The sequence below is a fragment of the Mauremys mutica genome, chromosome 13, assembly GCF_020497125.1.
Source record: "Mauremys mutica isolate MM-2020 ecotype Southern chromosome 13, ASM2049712v1, whole genome shotgun sequence".
Taxonomy (NCBI): domain Eukaryota; kingdom Metazoa; phylum Chordata; order Testudines; family Geoemydidae; genus Mauremys; species Mauremys mutica.
The window spans coordinates 46,624,612-46,635,139 of record NC_059084.1 but is presented as its reverse complement, the minus strand read 5'-3'; the positions used below and the strand labels follow the sequence as shown (position 1 = coordinate 46,635,139).

General features: G+C 62.9%; 1 protein-coding gene across 1 annotated transcript; it reads right to left on the bottom strand.

Moving 5' to 3' along the window:
* Positions 1-6,054: 6,054 nt before the first annotated feature.
* PSMB11 (proteasome subunit beta 11) lies at positions 6,055-6,946 on the bottom strand. Its single transcript, XM_044984879.1, has one exon. The coding sequence runs from the start codon at positions 6,944-6,946 to the stop codon at positions 6,143-6,145; it is 804 nt and encodes a 267-aa protein (XP_044840814.1). The 3' UTR covers positions 6,055-6,142.
* Between the last annotated feature and the right edge of the window lie 3,582 nt (positions 6,947-10,528).

The following is a 10,528-nucleotide window of genomic DNA, read 5'->3' as shown; positions in this document are numbered from 1 at the left end:
GTGGTTAGAGCAGGGGGGTGGGGAGCCAGGACTCCTGGGTTCCCAGCTGGCTCTGGGCAGGGAGTGGGGTCTGGTGGTTAGAGCAGGGGGGAGGGGAGCCAGGACTCCTGGGTTCCCGGCTGGCTCTGGGAGAGGAGTGGGGTCTGGTGGTTAGAGCAGGGGGGAGGGGAGCCAGGACTCCTGGGTTCCCGGCTGGCTCTGGGAGAGGAGTGGGGTCTGGTGGTTAGAGCAGGGGGGAGGGGAGCCAGGACTCCTGGGTTCCCGGCTGGCTCTGGACGGGGAGTGGGGTCTGGTGGTTAGAGCAGGGGGGTGGGGAGCCAGGACTCCTGGGTTCCCAGCTGGCTCTGGGCAGGGAGTGGGGTCTGGTGGTTAGAGCAGGGGGGAGGGGAGCCAGGACTCCTGGGTTCCCGGCTGGCTCTGGGAGAGGAGTGGGGTCTGGTGGTTAGAGCAGGGGGGAGGGGAGCCAGGACTCCTGGGTTCCCAGCTGGCTCTGGGCAGGGAGTGGGGTCTGGTGGTTAGAGCAGGGGGGAGGGGAGCCAGGACTCCTGGGTTCCCGGCTGGCTCTGGGCAGGGAGTGGGGTCTGGTGGTTAGAGCAGGGGGGAGGGGAGCCAGGACTCCTGGGTTCATGCAGGGCCCCGGGGGGCAGGGGCGATGCTGTAATGACTTTTCTGCCCGATTTAATTTCTATGTAAATGAGGAGCAGCGGGGCCAGCAGGGCCAGCAGCAGTGAGGGGCGCAGGGCCGGCTCCAGCACCCGCCCAGCAAGCAGCTGCCTGGGGCGGCAATTCGGCAGCGGGTCCCGCACTCCCTGGCGGAGCGAAGGCCCAGACTGACCGTGCAGCTGCAGAGCCCCCCTGGACCGGCCCTGGAGGGGGGGGCGGCCCATCCCCCTCCCTCCACTGGAGCAGGAAGGAGCCACTAATGGGGCCCCCTAGACAGACGGGGGGTCAGGAGGGGCTGGCAGGACAGAGCCAAGAGCTGGGGGGAGCTAGCGAGCAGGGCGGCGGGACGGAGCGAGTGGGGCAGGTTAGTGGGGCAGGGACAGCGGAACAGAGGAAGGGGGGCAGGATGGAGGGAGTGGGGCAGGATGGAGGGAGTGGGGCCGGGACAGAGGAAGGGGGGCAGGCCAGAGGGAGTGGGGCCGGGACAGAGGAAGGGGGCAGGCCGGAGGGAGTGGGGCCGGGACACAGGAAGGGGGGCAGGATGGAGGAAGGGGGGCAGGCCGGAGGGAGTGGGGCAGGATGGAGGAAGGGGGGCAGGCTGGAGGGAGTGGGGCAGGATGGAGGAAGGGGGGCAGGCCGGAGGGAGTGGGGCAGGATGGAGGAAGGGGGGCAGGCCGGAGGGAGTGGGGCCGGGACACAGGAAGGGGGGCAGGCCGGAGGGAGTGGGGCAGGCAGGAGGAAGGGGGGCAGGCCGGAGGGAGTGGGGCAGGCGGGAGGAAGGGGGGCAGGCCAGGCCGGAGGGAGTGGGCCGGGCCGGTGGAAGGGGGGCAGGGATAGAGGAAGTGGGGCAGGCCGGAGGGAGTGGGGCTGGGCCGGAGGAAGGGGGGCAGGGATAGAGGAAGTGGGGCAGGCCGGAGGGAGTGGGGCCGGGACACAGGAAGGGGGGCAGGCCGGAAGGAGTGGGGCCGGGACACAGGAAGGGGGGCAGGCCAGGCCGGAGGGAGTGGGGCCGGGACACAGGAAGGGGGGCAGGCCGGAGGGAGTGGGGCAGGATGGAGGAAGGGGGGCAGGCCGGAGGGAGTGGGGCAGGATGGAGGAAGGGGGGCAGGCCGGAGGGAGTGGGGCCGGGACACAGGAAGGGGGGCAGGCCGGAGGGAGTGGGGCCGGGCCGGAGGGCAAGGACGGGGCGCGCGGGTGGCTGGCAGCAGGGCAGGGCCGTGGGGCAGGGCAGCCAGACGGGCAGCGAAGGAGGAGTCGGGGCCTGGGGGGAGGACGCCAGTTCAGATCACGGGAGTGACGTGCCGCAGGGCGTGGCTGGAAAACAACCCCCAGCCCCTGCAGTCCCAGCCTCGCCCTGCAGGGGGCACTGGGGGGCTTCCAGTTACCCTGGTCCCAGCCTTGCCCTGCAGGGGGCGCTGTGGGGCAGGGGGGGCTCCCAGTTACCCCAGTCCCAGCCTCGCCCCGCAGGGGGCGCTGGGGGGCAGGGGGGCTCCCAGTTACCCCAGTCCCAGCCTCGCCCTGCAGGGGGCGCTGGGGGGCAGGGGGCTCCCAGTTAGCCCAGTCCCAGCCTCGCCCTGCAGGGGGCGCTGTGGGGCGGGGGGTCCCAGTTACCCCAGTCCCAGCCTCGCCCTGCAGGGGGCGCTGTGGGGCGGGGGGGTCCCAGTTACCCCAGTCCCAGCCTCGCCCTGCAGGGGGTGCTGTGGGGCGGGGGGCTCCCAGTTAGCCCAGTCCCAGCCTCGCCCCGCAGGGGGCTGGGGGGCGGGGGGATGGAGGGATAGTGCCAGCTGGGCAGATAAACATGTAAAACACCCCCCCCCCCCCCAGTACGGCTCAGCCCCCGGACGCCGCAGTCCCCAGCCGCAGTTAGTGCCCATCGACTGGCACCGGTTCCAGCCGCAGCAGCCAGCTCCCGGGGCCAGGCGGGTCGGGGCCGGGCTCTCAGCCGCAGGCTGGGTGTGTGCGTCCAGTGCCGGGTTGCTCCAAGCTGGGGTAGCCACGGTGCCCCGCTGGTTTCTACTGGTCTAACCGGTTTATGCTGGTGGAGCCTGGGCCCTGCTGGTGCAGCCTGGGCCCTGCTGGTGCAGCCTGGGCCCTGCTGGTGCAGACTGGTGCAGACTGGGCTGTGCTGGTGCAGACTGGGCCCTGCTGGTGCAGACTGGTGCAGCCTGGGCCGTGCTGGTGCAGACTGGGCCCTGCTGGTTCAGACTGGTGCAGACTGGGCTGTGCTGGTGCAGACTGGGCCGTGCTGGTGCAGCCTGGGCCCTGCTGGTTCAGACTGGTGCAGCCTGGGCCGTGCTGGTGCAGACTGGGCTGTGCTGGTGCAGACTGGGCCGTGCTGGTGCAGACTGGGCCATGCTGGTGCAGACTGGGCCCTGCTGGTGCAGACTGGGCTGTGCTGGTGCAGACTGGTGCAGACTGGGCCGTGCTGGTGCAGACTGGTGCAGACTGGGCCGTGCTGGTGCAGACTGGTTCAGACTGGGATGTGCTGGTGCAGACTGGTGCAGTCTGGGCCGTGCTGGGGTAGCCTGGGCCGTGCTGGTGCAGACTGGGACGTGCTGGTGCAGACTGGTGCAGACTGGGCTGTGCTGGTGCAGACTGGTGCAGACTGGGCCGTGCTGGTGCAGACTGGGCTGTGCTGGTTCAGACTGGGCCGTGCTGGGGTAGCCTGGGCTGTGCTGGTTCAGACTGGTCCAGACTGGGCTGTGCTGGTTCAGACTGGGCCATGCTGGTGCAGCCTGGGCCGTGCTGGTGCAGACTGGTCCAGACTGGGCCGTGCTGGTTCAGACTGGTGCAGACTGGGCCGTGCTGGTGCAGACTGGGCTGTGCTGGTTCAGACTGGTGCAGACTGGGCCGTGCTGGTTCAGACTGGTCCAGACTGGGCCGTGCTGGTTCAGACTGGTGCAGCCTGGGCCGTGCTGGTGCAGACTGGTGCAGACTGGGCCGTGCTGGTTCAGACTGGTGCAGACTGGGCCGTGCTGGTGCAGACTGGGCCGTGCTGGTGCAGACTGGTCCAGACTGGGCCGTGCTGGTGCAGACTGGTGCAGACTGGGCCGTGCTGGTGCAGACTGGTGCAGACTGGGCTGTGCTGGTTCAGACTGGTCCAGACTGGGCCGTGCTGGTTCAGACTGGTGCAGCCTGGGCCGTGCTGGTGCAGACTGGTGCAGACTGGGCTGTGCTGGTTCAGACTGGTGCAGACTGGGCCGTGCTGGTGCAGACTGGGCCGTGCTGGTGCAGACTGGTGCAGACTGGGCCGTGCTGGTGCAGACTGGTGCAGACTGGGCTGTGCTGGTTCAGACTGGTGCAGACTGGGCCGTGCTGGTGCAGACTGGTGCAGACTGGGCCGTGCTGGTTCAGACTGGTGCAGACTGGGGTGTGCTGGTTCAGACTGGTGCAGACTGGGCCGTGCTGGTGCAGACTGGGCCGTGCTGGTGCAGACTGGTGCAGACTGGGCTGAGCTGGTTCAGACTGGTGCAGACTGGGCCGTGCTGGTGCAGACTGGTGCAGACTGGGCCGTGCTGGTGCAGACTGGGCCGTGCTGGTGCAGACTGGTCCAGACTGGGCCGTGCTGGTGCAGACTGGTGCAGACTGGGCCGTGCTGGTGCAGACTGGTGCAGACTGGGCCGTGCTGGTTCAGACTGGTCCAGACTGGGCCGTGCTGGTTCAGACTGGTGCAGCCTGGGCCGTGCTGGTGCAGACTGGTGCAGACTGGGCCGTGCTGGTTCAGACTGGTGCAGACTGGGCCGTGCTGGTGCAGACTGGGCCGTGCTGGTGCAGACTGGTGCAGACTGGGCCGTGCTGGTGCAGACTGGTGCAGACTGGGGTGTGCTGGTTCAGACTGGTGCAGACTGGGCCGTGCTGGTGCAGACTGGGCCGTGCTGGTGCAGACTGGTGCAGACTGGGCTGAGCTGGTTCAGACTGGTGCAGACTGGGCCGTGCTGGTGCAGACTGGTGCAGACTGGGCCGTGCTGGTTCAGACTGGTGCAGACTGGGCCGTGCTGGTGCAGACTGGTGCAGACTGGGCTGAGCTGGTTCAGACTGGTGCAGACTGGGCCGTGCTGGTTCAGACTGGGCCGTGCTGGTGCAGACTGGTGCAGACTGGGCCGTGCTGGTTCAGACTGGTGCAGACTGGGCCGTGCTGGTGCAGACTGGTGCAGACTGGACCGTGCTGGTGCAGACTGGTGCAGACTGGGCTGAGCTGGTTCAGACTGGTGCAGACTGGGCCGTGCTGGTTCAGACTGGGCCGTGCTGGTGCAGACTGGTGCAGACTGGGGTGTGCTGGTTCAGACTGGTGCAGACTGGGCCGTGCTGGTGCAGACTGGGCCGTGCTGGTGCAGACTGGTGCAGACTGGGCTGAGCTGGTTCAGACTGGTGCAGACTGGGCCGTGCTGGTGCAGACTGGTGCAGACTGGGCCGTGCTGGTTCAGACTGGTGCAGACTGGGCCGTGCTGGTGCAGACTGGTGCAGACTGGGCTGAGCTGGTTCAGACTGGTGCAGACTGGGCCGTGCTGGTTCAGACTGGGCCGTGCTGGTGCAGACTGGTGCAGACTGGGCTGTGCTGGTTCAGACTGGTGCAGACTGGGCCGTGCTGGTGCAGACTGGTGCAGACTGGGCCGTGCTGGTGCAGACTGGTGCAGACTGGGCTGAGCTGGTTCAGACTGGTGCAGACTGGGCCGTGCTGGTTCAGACTGGGCCGTGCTGGTGCAGACTGGTGCAGACTGGGGTGTGCTGGTTCAGACTGGTGCAGACTGGGCCGTGCTGGTGCAGACTGGGCCGTGCTGGTGCAGACTGGTGCAGACTGGGCTGAGCTGGTTCAGACTGGTGCAGACTGGGCCGTGCTGGTGCAGACTGGTGCAGACTGGGCCGTGCTGGTTCAGACTGGTGCAGACTGGGCCGTGCTGGTGCAGACTGGTGCAGACTGGGCTGAGCTGGTTCAGACTGGTGCAGACTGGGCCGTGCTGGTTCAGACTGGGCCGTGCTGGTGCAGACTGGTGCAGACTGGGCTGTGCTGGTTCAGACTGGTGCAGACTGGGCCGTGCTGGTGCAGACTGGTGCAGACTGGGCCGTGCTGGTGCAGACTGGTGCAGACTGGGCCGTGCTGGTTCAGACTGGGCCGTGCTGGTGCAGACTGGTGCAGACTGGGGTGTGCTGGTTCAGACTGGTGCAGACTGGGCCGTGCTGGTGCAGACTGGTGCAGACTGGGCTGAGCTGGTTCAGACTGGTGCAGACTGGGCCGTGCTGGTGCAGACTGGTGCAGACTGGGCCGTGCTGGTGCAGACTAGTGCAGACTGGGGTGTGCTGGTTCAGACTGGTGCAGACTGGGCCGTGCTGGTGCAGACTGGGCCGTGCTGGTGCAGACTGGTGCAGACTGGGCCGTGCTGGTGCAGACTGCTGCAGACTGGGCCGTGCTGGTTCAGACTGGTGCAGACTGGGCCGTGCTGGTGCAGACTGGTGCAGACTGGGCCGTGCTGGTGCAGACGGGCTAATGACGCTCCAGGCTGCTTCCTGCTGCTTCAGACTGGTCCCCACTGGTCTCTTCTGCTCCTTCCTCCTCCTCCCCGGCGGGGCCCAGGCCCCGGGCCAGGCCCCCCGGCTCCCCCACGTCGCTGTGGGACACCCAGACCCAGCCGCTCTGGCGCACGTGGAAGACGTCGACGCAGCCCCCGGAGTAGGCGTCGCGGCGGGTGGCGTGGGCCACGGCGCGGCGGGCCAGGGCGTAGGCGGCGGCGGGCGGCATGTCGGGGCGGTAGGCGCCGTCCAGCAGCCCGTAGGCGTAGGGCGAGCCCGAGCCCACGGCCACCACGTCCAGGGGCAGGCGGGTGCCGTCGCTGTAGACGTACCAGAGGCCGGGGCCGGCGCGGTCCCAGCCACAGAGCGCCACAGCCACGCACAGCCCGCGCCCCCGCTGTGCCCGCAGCCCCCCCGCCAGCAGCGCCGCCGCCTCGGCCACGCCCGGCTCCCGCCCGGCCTCCTGGCGCCGCAGGGCCAGCTGGCAGCGCAGGGCTCGCAGCCACGTGGCGCAGTCGGCCGAGGTCCCCGAGGTGGTGGCCAGCAGCCGGGCGTGGACGGGCAGCACCTTGCGGGAGGCTGGGCAGGCCACGTAGGTGCCGCAGGACGAGCGGGTGTCGGCCGCTGCCACCACGCCCTGGGCCAGCCGGAAGGCCAGCGTGGTGGTGCCGTGGGGCAGGGGGCAGGGGGTGCCAACAGGCGCCGGGCAGGGGGGTGGCAGGGGCCACGGGGGTGGCGGGGAGCGGGGCCGGCAGCGCAGCAAGTCTTGCAGAGCCATGGGGCGCCCGGGAGAGTGGGGCGGGGAGGGAGGGGACCAGGAGATATAGGAGGCGGGGGAAGGGCAGCAGCGCTAGGGGGAGGGATCCCCCCGTGGGTCAGACGCTGCCTTGTCAGCTCCCGTCACCCTCCATTGCTCAGCCTGGCGTCCCCCCAGCCCCCACGCCGCGTCCCCTGCCTGGAGCAGGGGGTGGGGAGAGACACGCAGGGGATGTGTCAGATGTCTGCCAGGACCCCTCGCCCCACACCTGCCAGGGCTGGGGGCTGCGGCGAAAGGGGGCTGAGCCAGGGTTCCTCGCGGGCACCATGCTCCAGAGGTGAGTGGCACTGGCAGGGGCGTCGTGCAAGCACCGGGGTGGGGGGGGGGAGTTTGCATATGCACAAGGTGCTTTGCACTCGCACAAGGACTTTTGCACGGTTCCAGGACTTTGCACACCCAAGGCATTTGGCAGGTCGGGGGGCACTGGCACACCTGCCATCTGCTTTCCACGTGCCCAGCGTACTTGGCACACCCAAAGGCATACGGCCAGGCGCAAGGGGCTCTGTACAAACGGGGTGGGGAACTGTACATGCGGCGTGGCTTTGCACACTCAGAGGGGATTGTGCACATGCATGGGGGGGGGGTTGATCTGCACAAGAGGCAACTTGCACACAGGGGAGCCTGTGCGGGAGGCTGAACCTGCACAGGGGGCCACTGGCTGCCGTGCAAAGGGGGCTGGCCAGGCCCCAGGTGTTTTGCACACTCGCGTGGAGGTTGTACACACACATGCTGACGGGCAAGGAGCCGCCCTTATACACCAGGCATTTGCCTGCACATCAGGGGCAGCTGACGCCAGCACAGGGCTGTTGCACCAGGGCCGCCCAGAGGATTCCGGGGGCCTGGGGTCTTCGGCAGCGGGGGGCCCCCGCTTCAGTGGTTATTCAGCGGCGGGGGGTCCTTCTGCCCTGGAGCGGAAGAACCCCCTGCCGGCGAAGACCGGGAGCGGAAGAAGCTCCGGGGGCCTGGGCCCCGGGAGAGTTTTCCGGGGCCCCCGGAGCGAGTGAAGGACCCCGCTCCAGGGGCTCCGAAAAATTCTCGTGGGGGCCTCTGTGGGGCCCGGGGCAAATTGCCCCTCTTGCCCCTGTCGGGGACTCGAACCCCAACAGCGAAGTTCGTTGTCTGACCGCAGAGAGACCAGGCAACACCAGCAAGGTCCGATCAAAAGTTCTTTATTGATAAGTGCACGTATCAGTAAAGAACAGCTCGTATCCGAAAAGAACCAGCAGCCCTCTTTACAGCTTAGTATTAGCTTATATAGACAGTTTTATTACGTCATAGATCATTCACTAGAGCAATCCACCCCCTTTGTCTAACAACTAGAAATTAGACACCTTTTAATATATACGCATGCCTAGTCTCTACAATATTGAATTGTTAATATCTCAACAAGCGCCAAAGGTTAGGAATGTGAGGGAGTTAAAAACACACCGAACACTAAACCAGGGAGTTAGTCAGAACTGTGAGATGCTTGTGTTTCTTATCGGTCCTTCAAACACTGTGTCTTAACACAACACAGCTGGCATCAGCCCCCTCACTTATCTTGCTCTTTCCCAGGGCTTTGTGAGACAATTCTGCCTGTCAGTATTTCACTCTGGGTTTTCCCAGAAACCTCTGCTAGCCTGATTTTAGTCAGGTTGGCACAACTGGTTTTGTGCTACATCTTTATTCAGGCCTAACAATCCCCCCTTTGTCCCTAGAGGACCAACGGGACTCTTGGGACAACAAAGTACTGCTTGGCAGGGCACAACCGGGTTACGGTTTCTTCAGTTGCAGACGAAGCTACAAATCGCCTTCAGAGGTAACAGTTCATTGGTCTGGGGCACTGACTATAAATCAGGTAGGTATACCAAGGGGTCTAATGTCCCAGATGTCTCGGTAAACAATTCAGTCCCACATGCATCCTCCCCATGGACCCAGCAGGATTCGGTATGTGAAAGCTACACCCACCCTAACTGGTCCATATGCTTGGAAGTAGCACTATGAATATCCACACTTTCATCCAGAAAGTGTCCAAGTATGTTTGCATGACCACAGATCAGATGGTACTCCTGACGTGTCTGTAAGGGCAGTGGGCCTAGTCCAGTGGTCAGGATCAATTTAAACATACTAGATCCCACTGCAATGCCTTCCCAGCCTCAGTGATATTCAATACCATCCCTGTCAATAACTTCTGGGTCATAGAACTAAGGGTGGAAATGACATGTCACTCAACAACTCCAGCCTGTACTGAAGATAGCTGAGCTGCAAAAATAAGGCTATTGGCCTTTTCTAGTCGGCCCAATTTCTTATCACGTTCTTGGCCTTTAAGAATATTCCAAATGGCTGTGTACCATTGGCCCCTAGACCACAGGGATTTGGTCAATCCTCTTTCTTTCCAGAGGAAATAACCCAGGCCCTCTGTTGTGCTAATCTAATGGCAGCCCCTTGTGAGCAATCTGGGTATGTAAAAGCGATCTGAAAACTGGATAAGGACAATGTTATTCAAAATGCAATGAGGGAGGCAATACATGCTGAAGGATTTATCCAAAACACAGGGCGCAGCCTGTAGAATAAACCCCAAAATCCAATTAATACCACAGTTCCAAATATAAGTCCCACAAATTTCTTCCTGCCAGTGTGTAATTGTTTGTTTCTTCACCAGGGTCAGTTCTTAATGTTCTTTTTAGTCAGGAATTCCTGGACTTTGGCAATGTCAGTGGAGTGAGTGTTTCTTCTTCTTTCCCAAAACAATTGTGGTTTAGCATCCTACAGGGGAGAGGTTTCCAGCACATATCACCCTGTAATAGCTGTGCTTTTTCTATAAAAGTCTAAAGGCACAGTTGGTCTGTCAGTGGACAAGGGAAAGGTTACCAGTACGTTACCTTGTCCTTCTTCCCTGCTGTCCAGAAGCACAGTAGAACTAGAAGAAAGAATAGGCGAATCATCAATAGGAAAATTCTTCTGATGTGGAGGGGTCTTTTTTGCAGTGAGAATCCTGGGTCCAAGCAGTTAGTCTTTGGCACTTCACAGCAGTGTTGGTAGACAGCAGGACTCAATACGGGCCTTTCCAGCATGGAGCCAAGGCAGTCTTTCGTTGATGGATCTGTATGTAGACCCAGTCTCCTGGTTCCAAGGAGGGGCAGGCTGCTAGGATCTTTGGGTTGTTTCTTCTTTACCTGTGAGAAAAAAAAAACCTAACACATTGCATTAGTGTCTTTGCAGATTTTACAAATTTTATAGCTGCATGGGCAAATTTAAGTCCCCCCCTTGTTCCTTTTGAGGGTTAGCCAAGTCTTAGCTGTGAGGAGTGTCCTTGACGTCTCATCTTTAAACCAAGCATGTTAACTATTTTTTTCTCAGTCAACTTGTCCTTTCCTTTTCCCTCCTCGGCTGTTTTTTTTTTTTTTTTTTTTTTTGTAACCTACAAAAGAAACTTTTACTTTTTACTTATGTACCGTTTGTTAACAATGAACACATACACATTGCTGTTTTACAGTACATTAGTCTTATCTAATATATGCCACATATACCATTTCACTAAAATAATGTTATTACAGAACTTGA

Coding starts and splice junctions, on each gene's coding strand:
- PSMB11 (XM_044984879.1), bottom strand. CDS start 6,946: ATGGCTCTGCAAGACTTGCTGCGCTGCCGGCCCCGCTCCCCGCCACCC.